At 49.2% G+C, this 24,481-nt stretch overlaps 1 protein-coding gene across 1 annotated transcript; it reads left to right on the top strand.

Moving 5' to 3' along the window:
• The first annotated feature begins 278 nt into the window (after positions 1–278).
• Positions 279–5,926, top strand: LOC139314573 (sulfiredoxin-1-like). The gene is given in 3 exon segments (XM_070940253.1): positions 279–362; positions 364–543; positions 5,396–5,926. Coding segments are annotated over 3 exon segments (429 nt in total). The 5' UTR covers positions 279–317; the 3' UTR covers positions 5,600–5,926.
• The last annotated feature ends 18,555 nt before the right edge of the window (positions 5,927–24,481 follow it).

Genomic DNA, 24,481 nt, shown 5'->3' with positions numbered 1-24,481 from the left:
CCAGGAAAGGCGTTGCACAATTGCGCGTGTGACTCACCAACGGCTCCTTCCACTCGGAAGGTGAGGGGGGGGAAGCCAGCTGTTCCACGCGTGCAGACCCCCCCCCTTCCAACCAAGTGGCTCCATCCGCGGCGCTCCGGGCTCCATCTGAGTGGGGGTCCCCCGCATTGGAGACAGGATCCGCGGAAGGCGCCGGGGAAACCCTCGAGAAGGGGGGGGCTCATCAGTCTCGACCACCCCCCCGTGTCCCCTGGAATGGTACGCTCCGGCCAACTTCCCCGGGTGCCTTTAATACGCGCGTTGGGGACCCTCCCAAGATGCGAGGAGCGGCGGCGCGAGTGGCGCGGAGGTGTTGGGAAAGGGGCACCAAGCGGTGATCGCGGGCAGTGGCGGCGCTGGCTCAGCATGGCAAGCGAAGAGAGCCGGAGCGTCCATTCCGACAACGCCTCCGAGGTCCACGAAGTGCCCATGCGGGTCATCATCAGACCCATCCCGCCGGTCCTGGACGAGGGGAAAGTGGAAAGTCTCGTGAAGACCATCCAGGTAGGTAGGGTCGGTTCCCACGACCCTGGGTCGGGGTTAGGAGGTGACCTCGGGTTTCTCTTTTCCACGGTGGGGGGGGGGTTAATTGAACGGCCAGGTAGTTGGGCTTTGGAAAAAGGGAATAGGAGAGGAGAGGATAGAAGAATTCATTAGAAATAGAAGAACAGAATTGGAAGGGACCTTGGAGGTCTTCTAGACCAACCCCCCCCCCCCCCCCCCCCCCGCTTAGGCAGGAAACCCTACACCACTTCAGACAAACGGTTGTCCAATCTCTTCTTCAAAACCTCCAGTGTTGGAGCATTCACAACTTCTAGTGGCAAGCAGTTCCACTGGTTAACTGTCCTCACTGTTAGGAAGTTTCTCTTTAATTCCAGGTTGCTTCTCTCTTTGATAAGTTTCCATCCGTCGCTTCTTGTCCTGCCTTCAGGTGCTCTGGAGAATAGCTTGGCATCCTCTTCTTTGGGGCAGCCCCTGAGATATTGGAAGACTGTTATCATGTCTCCCCTAGTCCTTCTCTTCATTAAACTAGACATACCCAGTTCCTGCAACCGTTCTTCATATACAAAATACAGAATAAGAGTTGGAAGGGACCTTGGAGGTCTTGTAGTCCAACCCCTTCTTAGGCAGGAAACCCTACAACCACTTCAGACAAATACTTGTCCAACATCTTCTTAAAAGCTTCCAGTATTGGAGCATTCACAATTTCTGGAGGCAAGTTGTTCCACTGGTTAATTGTTCTCCCTGTCAGGAAATTTCTCCTTAGTTCTAAATTGCTTCTCTCTTTGATGAGTTTCCATCTGTTGCTTCTTGTCCTGCCTTCAGGTGCTTTGGAGAATAGCTTGACTCCCTCTTCTTTGGGGCAGCCCCTGAGATATTGGAACGCTGCTATCATGTCTCCCCTAGTCCTTCCTTTCATTAGACTGGACATACCCAGTTCCTGCACCCGTTCTTCATATGTTTCAGCCTCCAGTCCCCTAATCCTCTTTGTTGCTCTTCTCTGCACTCTTTCCAGAGTCTCAACTCTAGAAGATTGTTTTTATTTTTATTCAATTTATATATATAATGACTTAGAGGAGGGAATAGGAGGGGAACTCATCAAATTTGCAGATGATACTAAGCTGGTTGTCAAGTTTCGAGGTCGTCTCAAATAAATTGCATTTCAAACAAAGTCTTTGAAGAAAAACTCCTATTTATTAAGCACAACATTCTGGACCCGACTCCATTGAAGCCAACACTGACTTCCAGACCCAAAACCCTCCCTTTCCGTTCCCCACTCCCCTGCACTCATTGGCCATTTTCCAAGTCATTCTACCCCTAATCTACTGCTCCAGCTCAAAGGAATTTCCCCCCTCCCATCCCATCTCCTAGGGGATATTATCTCCAGGGAAAATAAGTAGGTGAAAAGTCAAACGTCCCTTTCCAGACGCCTCCGCTTCTCTTTCTTATGTCAGCATTAGAGTAAATGCAGCTTGAAGTGCTGACACTGGTAGGAATAGCTAACACCCTAGATGATAGGCTCTAGATCCAGATGGATCTTGACAGACTTGAACTCTGGGCCCTATCTAACAAAACAAAATTCAATGTAGAGAAAAGTAAAGTCTTACACTTAGGCAAGAAAAAACCAAAGTAGACATATAAACTGGGTGAAACCAGGCTTAGCAGCAATCACTGTGAAAGGGATCTTTTTATATATATATAGATATATATATATATTTATATACCGCCCTTCTCCCGAAGGACTCGGGGCGGTGAACAGCCAACAGATAAAACACAAAAAATACAAAATTTAAAAACAGTATTAAAATCCAATTAAATTAATTTGGCCCACAATTAAAACACCTCTATATTAAAACCGATAATTAACAATTTAAGAATTAAAACAATTTAAAAGAGTTAGGCCAGCCTGGCTTGCTGGAATAAAAACATCTTTAGGGAACGACGAAAGGTGCGAAGATCCGGGATCCGCCGTATCTCCGGGAGGAGCTCGTTCCAGATCGTAGGTGCCCCCACAGAGAAGGCTCTCCCTCTGGGGGCCGCCGGTCGACATTGTTTGACTGACGGCACCCTGAGGAGCCCCTCTCTGTGGGAGCGTACTGGTCGGTGGGAGGCTATTGGTGGCGGAAGGCGGTCTCGTAAATCTTGGAGTCTTAGTGGACAACCAGCTAAATAGGAGCCAGCAGTGTCCGGCAGCAGCCAAAAAAGCCAATGCGATCCTAAACTGCATTAACAGAGGGATACAATCAAGATCAAGGGAGGTTCTAATACCACTCTATAAAGCCTTAGTAAGGCCACACCTAGAATACAGCATCCAGTTTTGGTCCCCACACTATAAAAAAGAGGTTGAGACTCCAGAAAAAGTGCAGAGAAGAGCAAGAAAGATGATGAGGGAACTGGAGGCTCAAACATACAATGAACGGTTGCAGGAACTGGGCCTGGCTAGTCTAGAGAAGAGAAGGACCAGGGGAGACAGGATAGCCGTCTTCCAATATTTGAGGGGCTGCCCCAGAGAGGAGGAAGGTGGTCAAGCTATTTTCCAAAGTACCTGAAGTCCAGACAAGGAATAATGGACGGAAACTGATCAAGGAGAGATTCAACCTGGAAATAAGGAGGAATTTTCTGACTGAGAGCAATCAACCGATGGAACAGAAGTTGCCTTCGGAAGTTGTGGGAGCTTCATCACTGGAGGCTTTCAAGAAGGGACTGGACTGCCATCTGTCAGAAATGGTGTAGGGTCTCTTGCTTGGGCGAGGGGTTGGACTAGATGACCTAAAAGGTCCCTTCCAACTCTGTTAATTTGTATCTGTATCTAAACTGTGGGATGTTGCAACGATTGTCACATTTGTCAGTGCCATTGTAACTTTAAATGGTTGCTGAATGAATGGTGGTTAATTCCAGGACTACTTTTATAGTACAGTTCTGAGATTTCCGGGTGGCCTCCCATCCCAGGACTAGCCAGCTCTGACTTCTTTAACTTCTCACAATTGGCTCAGGCTGGTGAGATGCTGCCCCCTAGTGGGCATTAAAAGTAAGATAACCTTCCTAGTTGAGTTTGAATCCCGGAAGGATCAATGCAGGTGTTCCACCTGGGATACTAACATTGTAAGTAACCTTGGTTGAGTTCACACAACCTATTTAAGCATAATAATTATTTATTTTATTTATTTATTTTATTCAATTTATATCCCGCCCTTCTCCTAGTGGACTCAGGGCGGTGCACAGCCGGAACTAAAACAAATTATGTTTATGTAAGCAGCTTGCTTTGAAGGGGCAAGTTCTGGATGAAGACCAGCTTCACACAAGAGAGGAGGCTGGAATCTCCTCCTTGATCAGGGGGCTAGACTAGAAGACCTCCAAGGTCCCTTCCAGTTTTGTTATTCCTGTAATGTGTTGAACCACAGAGTAGCCTCTGAGGATATTTAGCTAGGGTGCCACCTTATTATTGAGTGGTTCCCCAGGAGACAGGAAAAGCCTGTGTGGGAAAATCACTCCTTCAAGGAGTGGAATCGATTCAGTTTATATATAGAGGCAAGAGAGAGGGCAGGGAAAGGAAGGGAACGGATAGAGGGAAAGAGAAGGGAAGGAAGGAAAAAGAAGAAAGAAAAAAGGAAGGAAGGGAGGAGAAAGAGAAAAAGAAAAAGAAAGAAAGACAGAAAGAGAGAGAGAGAGAGGAAGGAAGAGAGAGAAAAAGAAGGAATGAGAAAGAAAGAAAAAGAAAAATAGAAAGAAAGAAAGAGAAGGAGGGAAAAGGAAAGAAGGAAAAAGATGGAAAGAAGGAAGGAAAGAAAGGAAAAAGAAGGAAAGAAGGAAGGAAAGAAAGAAAAGAAAGATGAAAGAGAAAGAAAAGTAAGTAAGTAAGTAAGTTATCTTAGAACAATCCCACAGATTTCCAATGGGAAATGTTTTTCTTTCGGGAGGTGGGGGTGTCTGTCATTCGGAAACTGCCCCCTCCTCTTGAGTTACGGAGTTCTCCCTGCTGCCTCGCTTTATTCTTCGCTTTTCGGTTTCTAACTCAAAACCTGTGCAGGACAGAACCTCAGCTGCGTTCTCTGTAGTGTTCTGTCCCCCTTCCTCACACAGGCAAACGTAATACCAAGCACGCCTGCCAATATTTTATTAGGTAAACATTAGAATTCTTGGCAGACCAAGGTTTTGGCAGCAAACTGCCGAATGCCTGCCAAGACCGTTTTCACTCCCGTAAAGCAGAAGAGGACTTATCTTCAGTCCGTTCCAGGAGCAACAAATTATCCACGAGACAAGAGTTTAGTCAATGTTCAGTCCAAAATAAATCCAAGCCGAATTTCAGAGATCACGATGCGACTTTCAGGGTTTAACTTTGTCCGTCACAAAGCCTGAAGAGCAATCCCACCCACTTTTATTCCCGGTGGGGCGTGGCTCCGTGACTCAGCTCAATCTCTGGCCCTCCCATGCCTCTTCCGTTGCTGCGCACGCTTCTCCCTCCGACGCTGCCTGGGATCAAGCCAGGATTCATCCTCCTTGCTCCCTATCAATTGGTGCTCTGATATGCCTTCCTCCTGGCACATCCCAGGCTGTTCCTCCTGGCCTTCGGATGAAACCTGAGGCATTGCCAGAGAGGAGGGTCCTGGAGAGGGAGGCCTTGTCAGTTCCTCCCCATCACCTTCTGAGTCCTCTTCCTCTGTTAGGACAGGCTTGGGAGTCGGGGTCACAACATGTAGTAATTTTTTTAATCCAATTTTAATATTCTTTTAATATTTGATCTGGCCGCTATGACTTGACTTGGTGAGCCAAGGAATATTCGAGCTAATCTTCTCTCTCTCCTTCTCTCCCTCTCTCCTTCTTTCCTTCCTTCCTTTCTTTTTTTCCCTTTTTTTAGGAGGAACCTGACCGGGTCCCCCCAATTGACGTCCTCTGGATCAAAGGCAGGGAAGGGGGGGATTACTACTACTCCTTCGGAGGCTGCCACCGTTACGCGGCCTACAAGCGCTTGAACAAGGAGACTATCCCCGCTAAGATCATCCGGTCGAACCTCAGCGACCTACGGACTTACCTGGGCTCTTCTCTCCCCGACTTGCGATAGGTGGGGGCTTTCTCCTGCCTCCCCACCCACCCACCCATCCCCACCCCCATTTCCGGAACTGTTGTGACCCAGGCCCACGTAGTTGATATTAAATGGAAAACAGTTCCAAAAAACAAACAGATTTTATTAAAACAGCTGAGAATTAACTCATTTTCAGCGTGTTCTAAATGAAATGAAAGCAAAGTCCTCAAAACACCAGTCTTTAGTTTATCTCTGACCTTGGGATAATTAGGCAAACTGCCAAAGGCTTTTCTGGGCAACAGTTCAGGAACAGAAGACGCTGACAAGAAAGAAATACATCCAAACACGAAGCAAATCTCTCAACGGTTGTTTTCCGGCAAAGAGGCCAAGAGCCATTGCTGGTCTTTTAAGCCTTATGGGAGGGGCCAATCATCTCTTGGCCTTACTCCTGAGTCGTCCTTTTTGCTTTAGCTGCTCTTGCCTTCTGGCAGCTCTTCTCATACGTGCACTAGGAACAGGCTCCTCCTGTTCCTCTGCCTCTCTACTATCAGCCTGTGGAGGCTCTGAAGTCCGCACATCACTCCCAGATGGCCTCTGCCTCCGACGCAGAGCCCTCATCCAGGCCTTCCCCAGCCTCCAGGACTGGCCCCTGTTCTTCCTCAGCCTCATCGCTGTCCGACTCCGCTGCCAGCTCTGCAGGCTGCTGGCGGACTACAACAAGAACATCTTCTGAACCATTGGACCTTCTGAATCTTGGAGATGATCTGGACACAAGGATCGGTCTTTGTCTCCCTTTGCCTGACCTTCAAACAATGAGGACTAGCGGTCTGATTTTTGTCCGTAAAGAGGCCTAGTCCGCTGTTTCTCAACCACTTGAAGATGGGTATGGACTTCAACTCCCAGAATTCCCCAGCCAGCCAATGCAGCTTGGTCACTTGAAGATATGTGGACTTCAACTCCCAGAATTCCCCAGCCAGCCATTGTAAAAATCCAGATGCCCTCCAGATGGCGGCAGAGCGATAAGCATGTTCTGTATTGCTTTGCCGTAACTCTTTGCCATGGCTGGCTGAGGAATTCTGGGAGTTGAAGTTCACATACCTGGCTAAGGAATTCTGGGAGTTGAAGTTCACATACCTGGCTAAGGAATTCTGGGAGTTGAAGTCTACCCATTTTCAAGTGGGTAACACTGACCCAGCCTATAAGAGCCCAGAACGATGAATGTCTGGTTAGTGCTTGGTTGTGGACAATGGGCTAAGCTACGATTGTGGTATTGTGTCTCACAAGTAAATAGTTTTTATTTTTTATATATATAAAATATATATGCTGTCCATCTCGTCTCCAATGACTCTTGTCTAGTATTCCTTATGCGGCCATGCAGGCTGGGGAAGATGGGAGCTGTAATCCGACCTGATCAGAAAAGCCACAGTTTGTGGGACAGCTACAAAAAAAGAACGGAGACCGAACAGGACAGTGCACTACCCAGCCACCGCCACCAGAGGGCAGGAAAGATACACAGCATCCTTAACACTCTCTGCTGCCATCTAGAGGGCATCTGGGTTGGACAAGGCCTGATTTCGTAGCTCTTGGTCAACTCCCATGACGTTCATGGGGGCAGGAACCTACCTCACAAGCTTCTTCCCTAGAAAAAATGGAAGAATTGACCAAAGAAATCTGGGATTTAAATCTATCATAGTCAAGGAACTGTGATGGCGAACATATCAGTGGGCACACAAGCTCAGTTCCAGTGAGCATGCGTGTGCCGGCCACTAATTTTCAGGCCTTCTGGGCCCACCAGAAGTAGGGAAACAGGCTCTTTCCTGCCTCCGGAGGACCTCGGGTGGTGGTGCGGAAGGCCTCTTTTTTGCTGTCCCACCGGATGTTGGCAAACAGGCCGTTTCTGTCCTCCGGAGGGCCTCTGGGGTGGTGGTGGGGAAGGCTGTTTTAGCCCTCCCCAGACTCCTAGAAAGGCTCTGGAGCCAGGTGAGAGAGAAAACTGGGCAAATACATGCCAGGAGCGGGGGGAAGGGAAGCAGGGGTGTGTGTGCATGCGTGGGGGCGAGGTGCATAGAATTATGGGTGTGGGCACATGCGTGATCCTCCCGCCTCCCCCCCCTGGCACGCAATGACAAAAAGGTTAGTCATCACTGAGTTAGAATATAGGTAGTCCTTGACTTACGATGACAATTGAGCCCAAACTTTCTGCTGCGAAGCGAGACAGTTGTTAAATACATTTTTTTGCCCCATTGTACGAAGTTTCTTGCGACAGTCGGTAAGTGAATCACACGGTCGTTAAATGGATCTGACTTCCCCCCCCAATTGACTTTGCTCATCTGAAGGTCGCAAAAGGGGGATCACGTGACCTCGGGGACACTACGACCGTCATAAATAGGAGTCCGTTGCCGAGCGTCCGAATTTGGATCCCGGGGGATGCCGCAATGGCCGTAAAGTGTGAAAAACGATCGTAAGTCACTTTTTTTTCAGTGCTATTGTAGCTTCGAACGGTCACTAAGTGAATTGTCGTAAATCGAGGACTATCTGCAATGGCATGAAAAGTTAGGAGGGGGGAGGATTAGGGGCTTTCAGCACATGGATTCCTCGCCCTCCCACCTGCCATAATATATAGTTAGTCCTCAATTTACGACCAGTGGCTTGGCAAGTGTTCAAAGTTATGACGGACCTCCCTGGGGGCACTTACCATCTGGATTCAAACTTCCAACAGCCCAGCCCACATACAGGTAGTCCTCGACTTACAACAGTTCACTTAGTGACCGTCCGAAGTTACAACGGAACTGAGAAAAGGGACACGACCGTTTTTCATACTTAACGGCCGTTGCAGCATGTAAATCACGTGACGTGATTTACATTCAGATGCTTGACAGCTGACTCACACTTATGACGGTCACGGGACCGTCTGACAAGCAAAATCAATGGGGGAAGCCGTCTTCACTCATTTAACAACCGCGGCGATTCGCTTAACGACCCTGGCGAGAAAGGTCGTAAAATGGGACAAAGCTCACTTGACAGATTTCTCACTTTGCAGCATAAATGTTGATACTCAATTACGGTCGTAAGTCGAAGACTTTTGGACCCTTGGCAACATTAAAATCGGTTTTTAGCGTCCTGTGGGAAAGAAGACTGTATTTGATGCCGGTTTCTCCAAAAATTGACTTTTCTTTCCAGTTTTGGGGGTTTTTTTTTGGAAAAACCAGTCCATGGAGAACTTAATGATTCACTTACCGACGGTGGCGTTCGCTTCACCGTCGGAAAGCCAAACAAAAAGTTTGCAAAAGCAGGTCAGTTGAATGAGAGGGAAGATCCGGGGTTCAAGGGAGAAGATGGGGTTAGGCCAGGGTGGCTCGCATGGATTTCACTTTGAACCCCCCCCCCCAAAAAAGTTTGCATTTTGATGGCTTCCGTTCCTAGAAAAGGGGGGTGCGAGGGGAGGGACGGCAGGAGCGAAATAAATCCCTTTCTGCCCAAAAAGATCCAGCAGGGGGCGCTCTTTTCCTGCCGAAACACAAAATTCAGCTGCTTCCCAGTTCCTTATGGCAAAGGCTGAATCTGAATTTGGAGCTCGCTGAAGATTCGCCTAAATCAGTGTTTCTCAACCTTGAAGATGGGTGGACTTCAACTCCCAGAATCCCCCAGCCAGTCCACCCATCTTCAAGCTTCCAAGGTTGAGAAACACTGCACTAAAACTTTTTCCTTCTTGGTTATTTCCCTTTCTTTCTTCCTTTTTTGAAATCAATCGTGCTATAAACGAAGTCACCCAGTTGGCTTTCATGCCTAAGGCAGCACTAGAACTCACCGTCTCCTAGTGATTGGCCTAAAGTCACTCAGTTGGCTTTCATGCCTAAGGCGGGACTAGAACTCACTGTCTCCTGGTGATTGGCCCAAAGTCACCCAATTGGCTTTCATGCCTAAGGCGGGGCTAGAACTCACCGTCTCCTGGTGATTGGCCCAAAGTCACCTAGCCAGCTTTCATGCCTAAGGCGGGACTAGAACTCACTGTCTCCTGGTGATTGGCCCAAAGTCACCCAGCTGGCTTTCATGCCTAAGGCGGGACTAGAACTCACTGTCTCCTGGTGATTGGCCCAAAGTCACCAAATTGGCTTTCATGCCTAAGGCGGGACTAGAACTCACCGTCTCCTGGTGATTGGCCCAAAGTCACCTAGCCAGCTTTCATGCCTAAGGCAGGACTAGAATTCACCATCTCCTGGTGATTGGCCCAAAGTCACCCAGAGAGCTTTCATGCCTAAGGCGGGACTAGAACTCACTGGCTCCTGGTGATTGGCCCAAAGTCACCCAGAGAGCTTTCATGCCTAAGGCGGGACTAGAACTCACTGGCTCCTCATGATTGGCCCAAAGTCACCCAGAGAGCTTTCATGCCTAAGGCGGGACTAGAATTCACCATCTCCTGGTGATTGGCCCAAAGTCACCCAGAGAGCTTTCATGCCTAAGGCGGGACTAGAATTCACCATCTCCTGGTGATTGGCCCAAAGTCACCCAGAGAGCTTTCATGCCTAAGGCGGGACTAGAACTCACTGGCTCCTGGTGATTGGCCCAAAGTCACCCAGAGAGCTTTCATGCCTAAGGCGGGACTAGAATTCACCATCTCCTGGTGATTGGCCCAAAGTCACCCAGAGAGCTTTCATACCTAAGGCAGGACTAGAACTCACTGTCTCCTGGTGATTGGCCCATTGACATTTCTTGCCAGATGGTCAGAAAGGGGGAACACGTGACACTAAAACCATTGTAAATATGAATCGGTGATCAAGCGTCTGAATTTTGATCCTGTTACGAGGAATGGTGGATCAGGCCCAATAAAGAGACTTGAGTCATCAAGTAAAATATCTCTCCTTTATTTGCAGGTTCATCATATCATCACTTGGTTACATTAGGATCTGGAGAACATGGAGGAGTGTGCCCACCTTTTATACCTGTGGGCGGGGATTCAGGTAAGGAGGGGTCTATGGGAGGAGCTGACCAGGTGGGAGTCTGGGTTAACCCCTGCACTACTGCGCTATAGCTGATCCCTGGCACGGGCAGAGCATTTATACCTGACAAATCCCCCTCTAAATGCCTGACCCGTGTCTGTAGGCCTGACTGACTGGTTGGTACCCTGGGGTGGATGTTGAGCTTAGAAACTAAGTGTGAGTGTTGTTTGCCTTGTAGAGGTTTTGTGAGTATGTCTGCGGTCTGTTCTTCTGTGTCGCAGTGTATGGCCTTTATGAAGCCGATTCTAGAGAGCTGTCTCACGTGTTTATATTTTATGTCTATGTGCCTTGACCTTTGCCCTACAGTGTCGGACATGGATATTTCTATGGCGGCCTTGTTATCCTCGTAGATATTTATTGGGTAAGCTGGTTCTCTCCACACGCTGGCGAGTAGGTCGTCGAACCAGATGAGGTTGTTGGCGGCTTTGGAGAGGCATATGTATTCGGCTTCAGTGGTCGAGGTTGCCACCAAGATTTGTTTGCCTGTGTACCAGTGCACGGGACTGTTATTTAAGTAGAATATGTACCCAGACGTGCTCTTCCGGCCTTTGGCATCTCCGGCCCAGTCGGCATCAGCGTAGCAGGAGAGGATGGGTTTGTCGGATTTTTCAGGCTCTAGGGTTAGACATGCATTGGCACTTTGTTTCAGGTATCTTAGCACTCTTTTCACCGCGTCCCAGTGGTATGTGGTGGGTTTGCTCACGTGCCTGGACAGTAAATTAACGGATAGAGCAATGTCCGGCCTTGTCCAGTTAGCGATATACAGGAGGGAGCCTATGACTGACCTGTACAGCGTGTTGTCTCCAAATTCGGGTGATTCATCATGCATGTTTTTTAGAAAGTCCGTCTGCATGGGTGAATCACATCCCTTGGCGTCTGCCATGTTGCACTTATGGAGTAACTCTTCTATTTTCTCTTTCTGTGACAGTTGGAAACCTTTTGGTGTTTGCTTGACTTGTACCCCCAGGTACCGGTTTATCCTTCCAAGGTACTTTAGGGTGAAATGCTCGCTCAGCCTGCTGGCAAAGGTGTTGCGGTTGGCTTCATGTTTGCTGATGTATAGAATGTCATCCACGTAAACTAGGATGTATTCTGGTGAGTCCCCCTCTTTCCTGGTGAAGAAACAGTTGTCAGCTATGGTCGCCGTGAATCCCATAGACTTCAGGGCCTCTACCAGGCATTTGTACCAGCGTTTGCCTGATTGCTTTAGCCCGTATAGGCTCTTATGAAGTAACCAGGTGTCCCCTCTGTTGGTTTCTTTGCTGTGAGGGGCTCTGATGTATATTTCTTTGTCTAGCTTGGCGTGCAAGTAGGCGGTCTGCACGTCGAACTGGTGCACCTCCAGCCCTAGCAGGGATGCGATGACCAAGGCGCTTTTGACGCTCTCTGTTCTTACGGTGGGCGAATAGGTGTCTGTGTAGTCCTCCGGAAACCTTTGAGCAAACCCCTGGGCAACTAATCTTGCTTTGTATAGGCTTTGGCCGCCCTCTAAGTTCTTGACTTTGAAGATCCATCGGGTGCCTATTGTGTTCTTGCCCTCTGGGACTTTGGTGGGGGTGTATACCTCCAGCTTCCTCAGGCTGTCCAGTTCTTTGGCCATGGCTAACTCCCACTTTGCCCTCTCCCCCTGGGGTAGTCTCAGTACCTCTTCGTAGGAGTTTGGCGTAACATGGTTCGTGTGCACGTGCATCACGTAATCATTTAGCCTTCTTGGCAGCTGGTTCCTGGTTGACCTGACCGGTCTGGTTGCTGTCTGCTCAGTGTCATGCAGATATCTGGCCTCTCTTTGTGTCAGTGATTCGACACTTATCTTGGGATAATTCTCTTTCCATCCCTCAACCTTGATGCCTTGGAGGTCGGGCTTGGGCCTGCTCCCTTTCTGTCTACCCACTGTCTCGTTTTTGTTTTGAGTTTGCTCGATTGGACTATCCTCCCGCTCGGTGGGTACCTCATTTAAGTGTATTCTGGACCAGTTGGCTTGCTCATGGAATGCCGCTGTCCTAGAGACCACAAACCTATTATTGTTGTCCACAAACCTGAAGCCCTTGGTTCCTGGCTCGTATCCCATAAACCTGAGCCTTCTGGATACCTTATCCCCTTTCTTGCGCAACTGCTTGGGTATGTGTACATCAGCAGTTACACCGAACACATGTAGGTGTGCTATCTGTGGCTTCTTGTTATACATGATCTCGTATGGTGTTTTGTCTATCACACTGGACCATGTTCTATTTAGTGTGTAGTTGGAGTAGACCAGGGCTTCAGACCAGAAGTGTTGGCCAATGCCCGCGTCCTCTAAGGCGCACCTGATCATCGTTTGCAGCGTGGAGTTCCGTCGTTCTGCGACCCCCGTTTTGAAAGGCGGAAAACGGGGACGACGTAAAGTGAATCACGCCTTTGGACCTGAGCCAATGGGAGAAGTCCTTAGATAGAAACTCTGACCCTCTGTCAGTCATGATTTGTTTGATCTGTTTGTTGTTTTGGGTTTCTACTCTTTTATAAAACTCTTTGAATTTTTGGAAGGCCTCATCCTTTTTTCTTAAGGTGTAGATGAAGCCATATCGACTATAGTCATCCACTATGGTGAGGAAGTACTTTTTCTTATAATTTATGGATGGCCTTAGAGGCCCTACCAGGTCCATGTGTACTAAGTCGAATATTTGTTTGGCGGCACGTAACGACTTCTTGGGTCTGGGTTTTACCTTCAGTTTTGAACACTTGCACACCGAGCACTCAAGGTAGTTTTCACAGTTTTTTATTATGACACCCTTGGTACAATTGGCCATTTTCTCTATCACGGGAAAACTGACGTGTCCAAGCTTCCGGTGCAGCAGATGGGCACAGTTGTCATGCATTGGTTTGCCTATTGAGGGCCTCTTTTGGGTGTGTTTGTTGTGTTGTGTTTCTGGTGTCGTGTTATCATCGCTATCTATTTCTCTCCCACCTACCTGTTCACCCTCAGTCCTGCCTTGGTCAGTGTCTTCTGCGTTCTCTGAACTGGTGTTTATGCTGTGGGTGTAATCCTCATAGAAAGTTATGTAAGGTAACCCTTGGTTAACGGTTACCCTTCCTACATCTTCCCCGTCCTTGCTAACTTTGACATTGCCTTTTGTGAAGATCACCTCAACCCCTGATTCCTTGCTAAGCTTTACTGTGGCCAGGATGTTGTGGGGTATCTCCGGGACTAGCAGTACCCCCTCTATTTTCCCTACGCCTGGTAATGTAATTGTCCCTTTGCCTGTTACTCTAACCTGGTTTTGGTCCGCAACTTTGATCGAAAAATCCTCCCTCTTGAAAGATGAGAGTAGTTTCTGGTTGTAGGTGGCGTGGTTGGAGGCTCCCGAGTCCAGGAGCCATGAGCTGGTGTCTTTGTCTTGGTGTGTGGTGTGTGTGTGCTCCCCTATCCCATATAGGGACCCTGTCCTGCTGTCGCGTGAGCTGTCTCTGTTCCCCCTCTTATCCCTGGGAATGGGTGAGTCTCTACGCCTATACCTTTCTTCGGATGTGTGCCTTTCCGTTTGTCTGTACCTATGCTCTGGCCTGCCTCTCTCCCTATAGTTCTTGGGGCAGTCCCTTTTGATGTGTCCCCTCGACCCGCAGATGTAGCACTCGGGTGTGTTGTGTTGTTTCTCTTGGAAGACTACTCTCTTCTCACTCTTGTGTTCTCTGGGAGGGCCGGGGCGGCCCCTCCTCAGATTATCTTCTGCGATGAGCCTGTTGGATAGCCTCTCCACAGACAGCATCCCTAGGCTAACGGTTTCTAAGTGTGTCAGGAAGTTATTCCATGAGTGGTCTAAGGAGTTGATCATCACGCTTTTCATGATCTGGTCGGAAATAACTTCCCCCCTAAGGTGTAGCTCTGCTCTGGTACCGCTCAATGACACTAGGTGTTCACTCATGGGGGTCCCTGGTTTAAGTCTGGCAGAAAAGAAGTCTTTGGAAATTTGGGTGGTGGTGGACACACTCTCACTGTAAAATAACCCAAACATTTTCCCTATAATTTCTGATACCGTGAGGTTATGGCCTATACAGTGGTAAATTGTGGGAGATATGCTGGCAATTAGAAGATAGAATGCCCTATGGTGCATGCAATCCAGCTCTAGAGTCCATGGTCTCTCTGGGGGGTCATTAATAAAATGAGACATATTTTCTTTCAGGAATACTACCTGGAGCTGCTGTGACCACTCTAGGATATTACCCCCATCCATCCTCAACTTGGGAAAGTCAACAGGTAAGTTCCCAGCACTATTAATAAAGTTACTTACTGCTGGCTGCTGTCCATGGTTCCTTATGTGTCTATAGCAGCAGTAAGGCATGGGAACGCTTGCCGGTAGTTTAAAAGTCCCGCTTTGTAATTTTTTTCTTTTTTCTTCCTCTAGGCGGAAGAGCGCATGCGCGAAGTTCATTTCTGCTTCGCCGTCGCCGAGGAAGGACCTGTTCATCGCGGCTCCGCTGTAGAGGCCTCTGCCGGTCGGGTAGGCCTCGGCTTCGGCCTTGGGGGTCCAGGTGTGCTCCGGAAGGCGTCGTCCAGCAGCTGCTTCTCTGGAGTGAAGATCCTGGTGGTGCTGGGGCTCCGGCGATGGCTGTAAGTAGCTGCCCCAATCCATGCGGTCCGGGGTGCGTGGCCTGGGCGATCGGAGGCGCGGTGTCCCTGGGGTGCGAAGGTGGGCTGGCGAATTGTCACGGGCGTCGGTGGCTCTCGGGTGGGTGCTTCGTTGCCCCTCTCCTCGTCTTCCCTTTTGTTTTGGCCTCTCCGGCTTCTCTTTAGTGATTTTGAGGCCTGGGCCGAAGGCGGCGGCAAGGGTCTTCATGGCCCTATCCACTTGCCGCTCGCTGGGGGTGTACCAGGGGTCGGAGTCGGATTCAGTCCCCTCTCCCCGGTCACTTTCATCATTGTTTATGGTCCGGCATTTTTCGCAGCGCCGGCCATTTCGAATTCTGATCGCTGATTGGTTGGGGGTCGGCCATCTTGTCCGAGCACGTGGACAAAGATGGCCGCCGTTTCAAATTTTGAGCGGGGCTTTGGGGCTCGGTGGCCGTTGGAAGTGCCCTTTTGGGCGATCCACTCACCGAGTCCAGCTCCTCGAGTTCGGAGTCCGAGCCCTCTTCGCTCCTTGCCACCTCGCGGTCGATTATGAAGCTCCGCAGGTCGGCAAGGAGGTTCTTGTCGCTGGCTCGCTCTTTCAACAGCTGCAGGACGTCGAGTCGCAGCTTCTCTTCCTCTTGATCGTAGTGGTGGGCCCTTTTCCCTTTCTCGATCTCCCCCCTTTCCTCCGTCGCGGTGTCTTTGGGGGTGGTTGAGGTTCCTGTCTTCCCTGGCGAGTCCGATGGGTTGCTTTCCCCGTTGCTTCGGGGGTGTCGCCATTCTGCAGGTAGGTATGGGTCCTTGTCTTGTGGCTTGGGATCTCTGGGCCTTACCAACCATCCTCTGCTACCATTTTGTTACGAGGAATGGTGGATCAGGCCCAATAAAGAGACTTGAGTCATCAAGTAAAATATCTCTCCTTTATTTGCAGGTTCATCATATCATCACTTGGTTACATTAGGATCTGGAGAACATGGAGGAGTGTGCACACCTTTTATATCTGTGGGCGGGGATTCAGGTAAGGAGGGGTCTATGGGAGGAGCTGACCAGGTGGGTGTCTGGGTTAACCCCTGCACTACTGAGCTATAGCTGATCCTAGGCACGGGTAGGGCATTTATACCTGACAGATCCCGCCACTGTGGAGATGGTGCAACGGTCGTAAGTGTGAAGCACCGCTTTAAATCACTTTTTTTCCCCCAGTGCCTTTGCAACATTGGCTACTAAATGGACTCTTGTAAAGTTGAGGGCTATAACAGAGTTGGAAGGGACCTTGTAGGTCATCTAGTCCAACCCCCCGCCCAAGCAGAGGAGACCCTACACCCTTCCTGACCGATGGCAGCCCAGTCTCTTCTTGAAAGTCTCAAGCTACCTGTTGGGTGAGCCCGTGGGTGCCACGTTGCAAATGCCACCCCTCCATAAAAGCTTGCACCGCATTTCCCACAAGCTAAAGCTGAGTTTATTAGCCATTTCCTCCGCAGAGTCGCCAGAGCGGAAGGGAAGGAGAGAGAGAAAAGGGGGGCTCCTTCCCTTTCGGAGGAGGAGGAGGCTGGAGGGGGGGGGCTGGCCCCATGGCATCAAAGCCTCCTGCCCCACAGAGGAAACATGGTGGGCCCTTATGTAAGGGAAGACCCTCCCCAGCTGCATCTCCCTGGAGGGTGATAAATTTGTCTACAGTACCTTCCCAAGCTTTTTAAGTTTCCTCTGGCGGGAGACCACGGGGAGGGGGTCCCTCCAACAGCCTGCGATGGGAAGGGCCCGAAGACCCCATTTTAGCAGGGAGGGAGACCCTCCCCAAACAGAGAACGAGGCTGCCGTCAGCCGAGGGGAAACGTCAGCCTTGTCAGCTCCTTCAAGGACCGGATGCGGCCACGGGTATCCGATGTTGCTGCGTCCATTTTTTTGCAGATAAAGTCCAGTCTCCCAACTGGACGGTGGGTTAACACCCCTCCCTCACCGCCCCCCCCCTCCCAGCAGCTTTCTTTGTAACTGTACAGAAATTGTTTGCTTTCTGGGGTTCTTTTTTTCTTTTTCTTTTCTTTTTTTCAAGTTTCTAATCGGTGGGATCGCCTGGTGGTCTCCCCTCCAGCCCCCTTTTTTTAAAAAATATACACGGCGAAGTAAAAGATTTGGAATATAAGAATATTTGTATTATCGGTGATTTTAATGCAATTACGGACATGGAAAAAGATTAGCGGAGTAATAAGAAAAATAAAAGTAAGAAAAATGAAACTAAGAAAAAGACACTTTTTGCCGCAAGTTTCTAATCGGTGGGATCGCTTAGTGGTCTCCCATCCAGCCCCATAGCAAGTTCTCTTTCTGAAATCAGCTCAGGGGAGCTAGATTTTTTGCTCTGCTCTTACTGCCGCTAAGAAGTTTTCATAGGACCGTCCTGTTTTTATCACCAGGCGCCGCTGGAGATGGTTTACTTTAAGCCATCGCTGATTTGGCCCTCCTAACCACAGCCCTTCGAGGTAGGCTAGAGGGGACGGGGAACAACTGTTTTTCTCAGCGGTTTTCTCCCACAGTTTTTCTTCGCTCCTTCCCTTGGGATTGGTTTATGTTGCTAAGCGAGACAGTCGTTAAGCGAGTTTTGTCCCGTTGTGCAAGGTCTCCTGGCACCGTTGTTTAAGTGACGTGGTTCTTCAAGTGCAGGCAGTCCTCGATTTACGACTGCGGTCGCTAAGTCGTTAACTGAGCCACGGACTGCCTGTAAGAGAGTTGGAAGGGACCTTGGAGGTCTTCTAGTCCAACCCCCTGCTTAGGCAGGAGACCCTGTACCTTCTGCACATCTGGCTGTCCAGTCTCTTCTTAAAAACCTCCAGTGATGGAGCAAGCCACAACTTCAACAGAATAAGGAGGAGGAGGAGGAGGAGGAGGAGGAGGAGGAGGAGGAGGAGGAGGAGGAGGAGGAGGAAAAAAGAAGAAGAAGAAGAAAGAAGAAGAAGAAGGAAGAAGAAAAAGAAGAAGAGGAGGAGGAGAGGAGGAAGAAGAAGAAGAAGAAGAAGAAGAAGAAGAAGAAGAAGAGGAGAGGAGGAGGAGGAGGAGGAGGAGGAGGAGGAGGAGGAGGAGGAGGAGGAAAAAAAGAAGAAGAAGAAGAGGAGGAGGAGGAGGAGGAGGAGGAAAAAAGAAGAAGAAGAAGAAGAAGAAGAAGAAGAAGAAGAAGAGGAGGAGGAGGAGGGGGAGGGGGGAGGAGGAGGAGGAAAAAAGAAGAAGAAGAAGAAGAGGAGGAGGAGGAGGAGGAGGAAAAAAAGAGAAGAAGAAGAAGAAGAAGAAGAAGAAGAAGAAGAAGAAGAAGAAGAAGAAGAAGAAGAAGAAGAAGAGGAGGAGGAGGAGGAGGAGGAGGAAGGAGGAGGAGGAGGAGGAGGAGGAGGAGGAGGAGGGGGGGGGAGGAGGAGGAGGAGGAAAAAAGAAGAAGAAGAAGAAGAAGAAGAAGAAGAAGAAGAAGAAGAAGAAGAAGAAGAAGAAGATGAAGAAGAAGAGAAGAAGAAGAAGAAGAAGAAGAAGAAAACACAACAATTATGGGTCCTTGGTGCTTTGGACTGTAGAGTTGGACTGTAGGCCTCTGAGCTTGGTGCTTTTCTTCCAAACGTTTCATTATCCAACTAGGTAACATCATCAGTGCTGGAAGCGAGTAGGATTTATGGAGAGGAGGAGGAAGGAGAAGGAGAAGGAGAAGGAGAAGGAGAAGAAGAAGACTTGGAGGTCTTCTACTCCAACCCCCTATACCAGGGGCTGCCCAGCCTCTTCTTAAAACCTCCAGTGTTGGAGCACCCACAACTTCTGGTGGCAAGCAGTTCCACTGATGAATTCTTCTCACTTGTCTGTAAATTTCTCCTTAATTCCAGGTGGCTTCTCTCCTTGGTTAGTTTCCATCCGTTGCTTCTTGTTCTTCCTTCTGGTGCTTTGGAGAACAGGCTGACCCCCTCCCCACCTCATTGTGGTTTTTCTAACTTCAATAAATAAAGCTCTGTGACCTCAGACCCTCCCCTCAATCAGTCACTTAGAAAGATCTCCCCCCCCCCATCCCCTTTTTATTTCTCCGGTAACATTTTAGTTCTAGTGGTCAAATTTCAAACAAACCACACAGCCGGTTAAATGAAGTACAACTTGCTATGTTTGGAAATAGTTTATCTACTTCTTTGAGCCAAGGCAGAAAATGATCCAGGAACCGTTTTTTTTCAGGGAGTCCTCAATTTACAACAATTCGTTTACTGACCGTTCAAAGTTACTGAAAAAAGGGAATTATGACCGGGTTTTTTTTTTTACACTTCCAAATGCATCACTTGATCATCACTTGCATTGCATCATCGCCGTGCTCACGGGATCGAAATTCAGACGCTCACAATCGACTCATATTTATGACGGTTGCAGCGTCCCGAGTTATTTTTAAGACGGTTGCAATGTCCAGGGATCATGTGATCCCATTTTGTGACCTTCCGACCAGCAGAGTCAATGAGGAAGCCAGATTCCCTTAACAGCCGTGTGACTCCCTGTTCGGTGGTTCGCTTAACGGACTGGGCCAAGGAAGCTCGTGAAATGGGACAAAACATACTTAACAAAGGCCTCGCTTAGTGTTGTGGCCCGTCAGCGGCCTGTGCAGTTAGTAACTGATTCCGACAGCAAGGAGGCTGGTGTGGTGCTGTGCCAGCAGCCTGTGCAGCTGGCACTCGAGTCGGACAGTGAGGAGGCTGGAGAAGATGTGGTGCCAGAGGCGGAGATTCAACCAGGGCCTTCAGAACTTCCAGAAGCTTCCTTAAGTGAAGAAGACGAAGAGGAGGAGCCTCTTCTCGATGCACGGGCGCGCAGAGCTGCCAAAAGGCAGGAGTGGCTCTCAGGAGGAGGTCTCCTCGAGAGTAAGGCTTGGGGCTAATTGGCCACTCCCTTAGCCTATTTAAGGAAGAACACCGACTGAAGCAATTTGTAGGGAACAACTTTAGTTCACTCTCCTTCACGTCTGGATTCTCTGCAAATTGCTTCTGGGCTTTTTGCCAACCTTAGTAAGATTACTTTATCATTGGTTTCTTGTAGGCTGTTCAGAAGTTTATTTAACAGCCTTTGTTTTGAAAAAGACTGAGTTTATTTTAGTAAATTAAATTCTGTACAAACTTTTATGTGTGCCTGCGTTCTTTGGGGTCCGTAGCTGGGGCAGAACCCTTAGGAGCATAAATTTGGGACTCCCGTTGTGGTCATATGTCGAGGACTACCCGTAGTCTGCGGGATGCTATGATGTCAGGATTTGAATTCAGTCCATCAGCGGGTTTTCTAGAGTTTCCACACGAACAGAACAGAACAGAACAGAGAATACAGAACAAATAGAATATAGGCAGGAATGGAATGGATTCTGGTTTATTCAGCTCCTCGTAAGAGCAATCCCGAGACAAATTTCGCAACTGTTTTAGGAGGAAAATCTTCCCAAAATCCAAGATTAAGAAAGAAGAACGGATTCCCCCAAGGACCTTTGTTCTGCCCTGGAACGAAAGGGTTTGGGCAGCTGAGGTCATTTGTCAGCTGGGGGGTCCTCGCGGCTCTTCCAGGTCAGGCTACCAGAGGGGAGACAGGTGGGTGGATGGACAGGAACCCCCTGCTCCGAGATTAATGACCCCAGCCACTCCCCTTCCCCTCTTCCCTGCCGATAGCCCAGCAGTCTTCTTCCCTGGTTCAAATATCTTGCTATATTGAAAGGGTATATAGTGGTATCTGTGGAACTCACTGCTACGAGATATGGTCACCAGCACGGATGAACTGAGAACAGGATTAGATAAGATTACAAACAAACCTTTCCCCCCCCCCCCTCTTCTTCTGTTCCTTGTATCCTTGTGGGAATCTGGCATGGAATATTGGGAATCCCTCCCTCCCTCCCTTCCTCCCTCCCTCCCTCCTTCCTTCCTTCCTTCCTTCCTTCCTTCCTTCCTTCCCCCATCTGCCTCCCACTTCTCCTTTCTCCTTCCCCTCCCACTTTTCCTTCCTTCCTTCCTTCCTTCCTTCCTTCCTTCCTTCCTTCCTTCCTTCCTTCCTTCCTTCCTTCCTTCCCTTCCTTCCCCCATCTGCCTCCCATCTCTCTTTTCTCCTTCTCCTTCCGTTCCCCTCCCCCTTTTCCTTCCTTCTTTCCTTCCTTTCCTTCCTTCTTGCCTTCCTTTCCTTCCTTCACCCCATCTGCCTCCCCAGCTCTCCTTTCTCCTTCCCCTCCCCTTTTCCTTCCTTCCTTCCTTCCTTCCTTCCTTCCTTCCTTCCTTCCTTCCTTCCTTCCTTCCTTCCTTCCTTCCTTCCTTCTCTCCCATCTGCCTCCCACTTCTCCTTTCTTCTTCCCTCCCCTTTTCCTTCCTTCCTTCCTTTCCTTCCTTCCTTCCCTTCCTTCTCCCCATCTGCCTCCCATCTCTCCTTTCTCCTTCTCCTTCCGTTCCCCTCCCCCTTTTTCCTTCCTTCCCTTCCTTCTTTCCTTCCTTTCCTTCCTTCTCCCCATCTGCCTCCCACCTCTCCTTTCTCCTTCTCCTTCCGTTCCCCTCCCCCTTTTCCTTCCTTCCCTTCCTCCTTCCTTCCTTCCTTCCTTCTTTCCTTCCTTCCTTCCTTCTCCACATCTGCCTCCCACCTCTCCTTTCTCCTTTTCCTTCTCCTTCCCTTCCCCTCCCCCTTTTCCTTCCTTCCTTCCTTGCAGAGAAGAGCAACTAAGATGATTAAAGACCTGGACACTAAGACATATGAAGAAAAGTTGCAGGAACTGGGTGTGGCCAGTCTAGGGAAAAGAAGGACCAGGGGGTGGCATGATAGCAGTCTTCCAGTATTTGAGGGGCTGCCACAAAGAAGAGGGGGTCAAATTATTTTCCAAAGCATCTGAAGGCAGGACAAGAAGCAACGGATGGAAAGGAATCAAGGAGAGAAGCAACCTGGAAATAAGGAGAAACTTCCTGACATTGAGAACAATTAACCAGTGGAACAACTTGCCACCAGAAGTTGTGAATGTGCCAACACTGGATGTTTTTAAGAAGATGTTGGATAATAATTTGCCTGAAGTGGTGTAGGGTTTCCTACCTAAGCAGGAGTTTGGACTAGATGACCTCCAAGGTCCCTTCCAACTCTATTCTATTCTGCGTGGGGGTGCTCAGAAAACCCCAGGAGACCCGTCAACTTAACCCAAAAGGAAGGAAGGAAAACACCTTTTTTGGGGAGTCTGGGGTGGGGTATATAGGGAGGAAGGAAAGCATGACTCGACCCCCTCCCCCTTTCCCCCCTCCTCTTCCCTGCTCCGGGGGGGGGGGGGGACGGGACCCTGGCCTGAAAAGTTGTAGGGCGCTGCTGCCAGAGGTCTTGCCCCCACGGCGGTGTTAATATCCGACATCGGCCATCAAAGGCTCGCTTGAAATTAACCCCAAGGACAAGCAGAGCCTCGTAAAAAAGAGGCCACCGGGCTGGGCCCTACCGAGGAGGGGGTCACGGGAGACCCCCCCCCTTCTTCCCTCCCAGGAAGGGAAAAGCAATCTCTTTGGAAAGGGCTGGAGAGGTCAGGCCGGCAGCGTCCTGCGGTGGACACATGTGGCCGGCGTTTAACACGGCTGAGTCTGGAATCCATCTGTCTTGGTTATAAGGGGGGGAACGAGACCCCCGGGAGATGGAAATAGCCCCTGCTGCTGGTGCTTTCCATCTGCTTTCTGTTTATTGACTTACACTTAAGGATCACCTCCCCCCTTCCCCCGGATTAAACCCCGGCCAGGTGACGGGTTGCAAACCTTCCACGGCCTGGGGAGGGGGGGGGAAACCCCAGATTCATGTTTACCCTACGGAGACTCCGCTCGGCTTTTGTAAGCTACTGTTTGTGCCTCCGGTGCCAGCCAAAGTTTGGCAAAGGGAGATGCGTCGGGGAGAAAGGGTGGAAGATTTACGGTGCTTTGGGCACTCCAGGTGAGGGTTTCAGATTAACAGAGTCGGAAGGGACCTTGGAGGTCATCTAGTCCAACCCCCCACCCAAGCAGGAGACCCTACACCATTTCTGACCGATGGCAGTCCAGTCTCTTCTTGAAAGCTTCCAGGGATGAAGCTCCCACAACTTCTGAACACAATCCATTAGTTGATGGTTCTCACTGTCAGAAAATTCCTCCTTATTTCCAGGTTGAATCTCTCCTTATTCAGTTTCCATCCATTATTCCTTGTCTGGTCTTCGGGGTGCTTTGGAAAATAGTTTGACCCTCTGTGGAAGCCCCCTCAAATATTGGAAGATGTTCTCATGTCTCCCCTGGTCCTTCTCTTCACTAGACTAGCCAACCCCAGTTCCTGAAACCATTCATCGTGTGTGTCAGCACTTCAAGCTGCATTTACTCTAGTGCTGACGTAAGAAGGAGAAGCGGAGGCGTCTGGAAAGGGACGTTTGACTTTTCACCTACTTATTTTCCCTGGAGATAATATCCCCTAGGAGATGGGATGGGAGGGGGGAAATTCCTTTGAGCTGGAGCAGTAGATTAGGGGTAGAATGACTTGGAAGATGGCCAATGAGTGCCAGGGGAGCGGGGAACGGAAAGGGAGGGTTTTGGGGCTGGAAGTCAGTGTTGGCTTCGATGAAGTCGGATTTAGAATGTCGTGCTTAGTAAATAGGAGTTTTTCTTCAAAGACTTTGTTTGAAATGCATTTTATTTGAGACGACCTCGAAACTGACAGTATGTTTTAGCTTCCAGTCCCCCTCATCATCTTGGTTGCTCTTCTCTGCACTCTTTCTAGAGTCTCAATATCTTTTTTATAGTGTGGTGACCAAAATTGGATGCAGTATTCTAGGTGTTGTCTTACTAAGGCTTTCTAGAGTGGTATTAGTACCACCCTTGATCTTGATTGTATCCCTCTGTTAATGCATTTTAGGATTGCATTGGCTTTTTTTGGTGCCGCTGAACACTGCTGACTTCCTATTTAACTAGTTGTCCACTAAATTGCTCTCTTTGCAAAAGTTGCTCTCTTTGCAAAATGTTTGGAGGGTCCCACATCAGCGGCGTAATGAACAATCAAATGCATGGCATAAGCAAGTCGTGAATGAAAGCTTAATCCCCTGGAAGCTGCATCACATTATGAAAACATGGTTTTCGGCCCCCAACAATATGCCAGAACCAAAAGCAACGGATGGAAACTCATCAAAGGAGAGAACCAACTTAGAACTAAGGAGAAATTTCCTGATTAATCCGTGGAACAGGAATTGTGGGTGCTCCAACACTGGAGCTTTTTTAAGAAGAGATTGGACAACCCTTTGTCTGAAATGGTAGAGGGTCTCCTGCTTTAGCAGGGGGTTAGACTAGAAGACCTCTAAGGTCCCATCCGTGATATTGGTAATTTTGTAAGGGTTTCCGGCTTGAGCATATGTTTTTATACACT

The sequence above is a fragment of the Pituophis catenifer genome, unplaced genomic scaffold, assembly GCF_029215685.1.
Source record: "Pituophis catenifer annectens isolate HBS135680 unplaced genomic scaffold, rPitCat1.0.hap2 SCAF_3, whole genome shotgun sequence".
NCBI classification, from domain to species: domain Eukaryota; kingdom Metazoa; phylum Chordata; class Lepidosauria; order Squamata; family Colubridae; genus Pituophis; species Pituophis catenifer.
The sequence above is the reverse complement of the archived record's forward strand: the minus strand, read 5'-3'. Positions and strand labels throughout refer to the sequence as shown.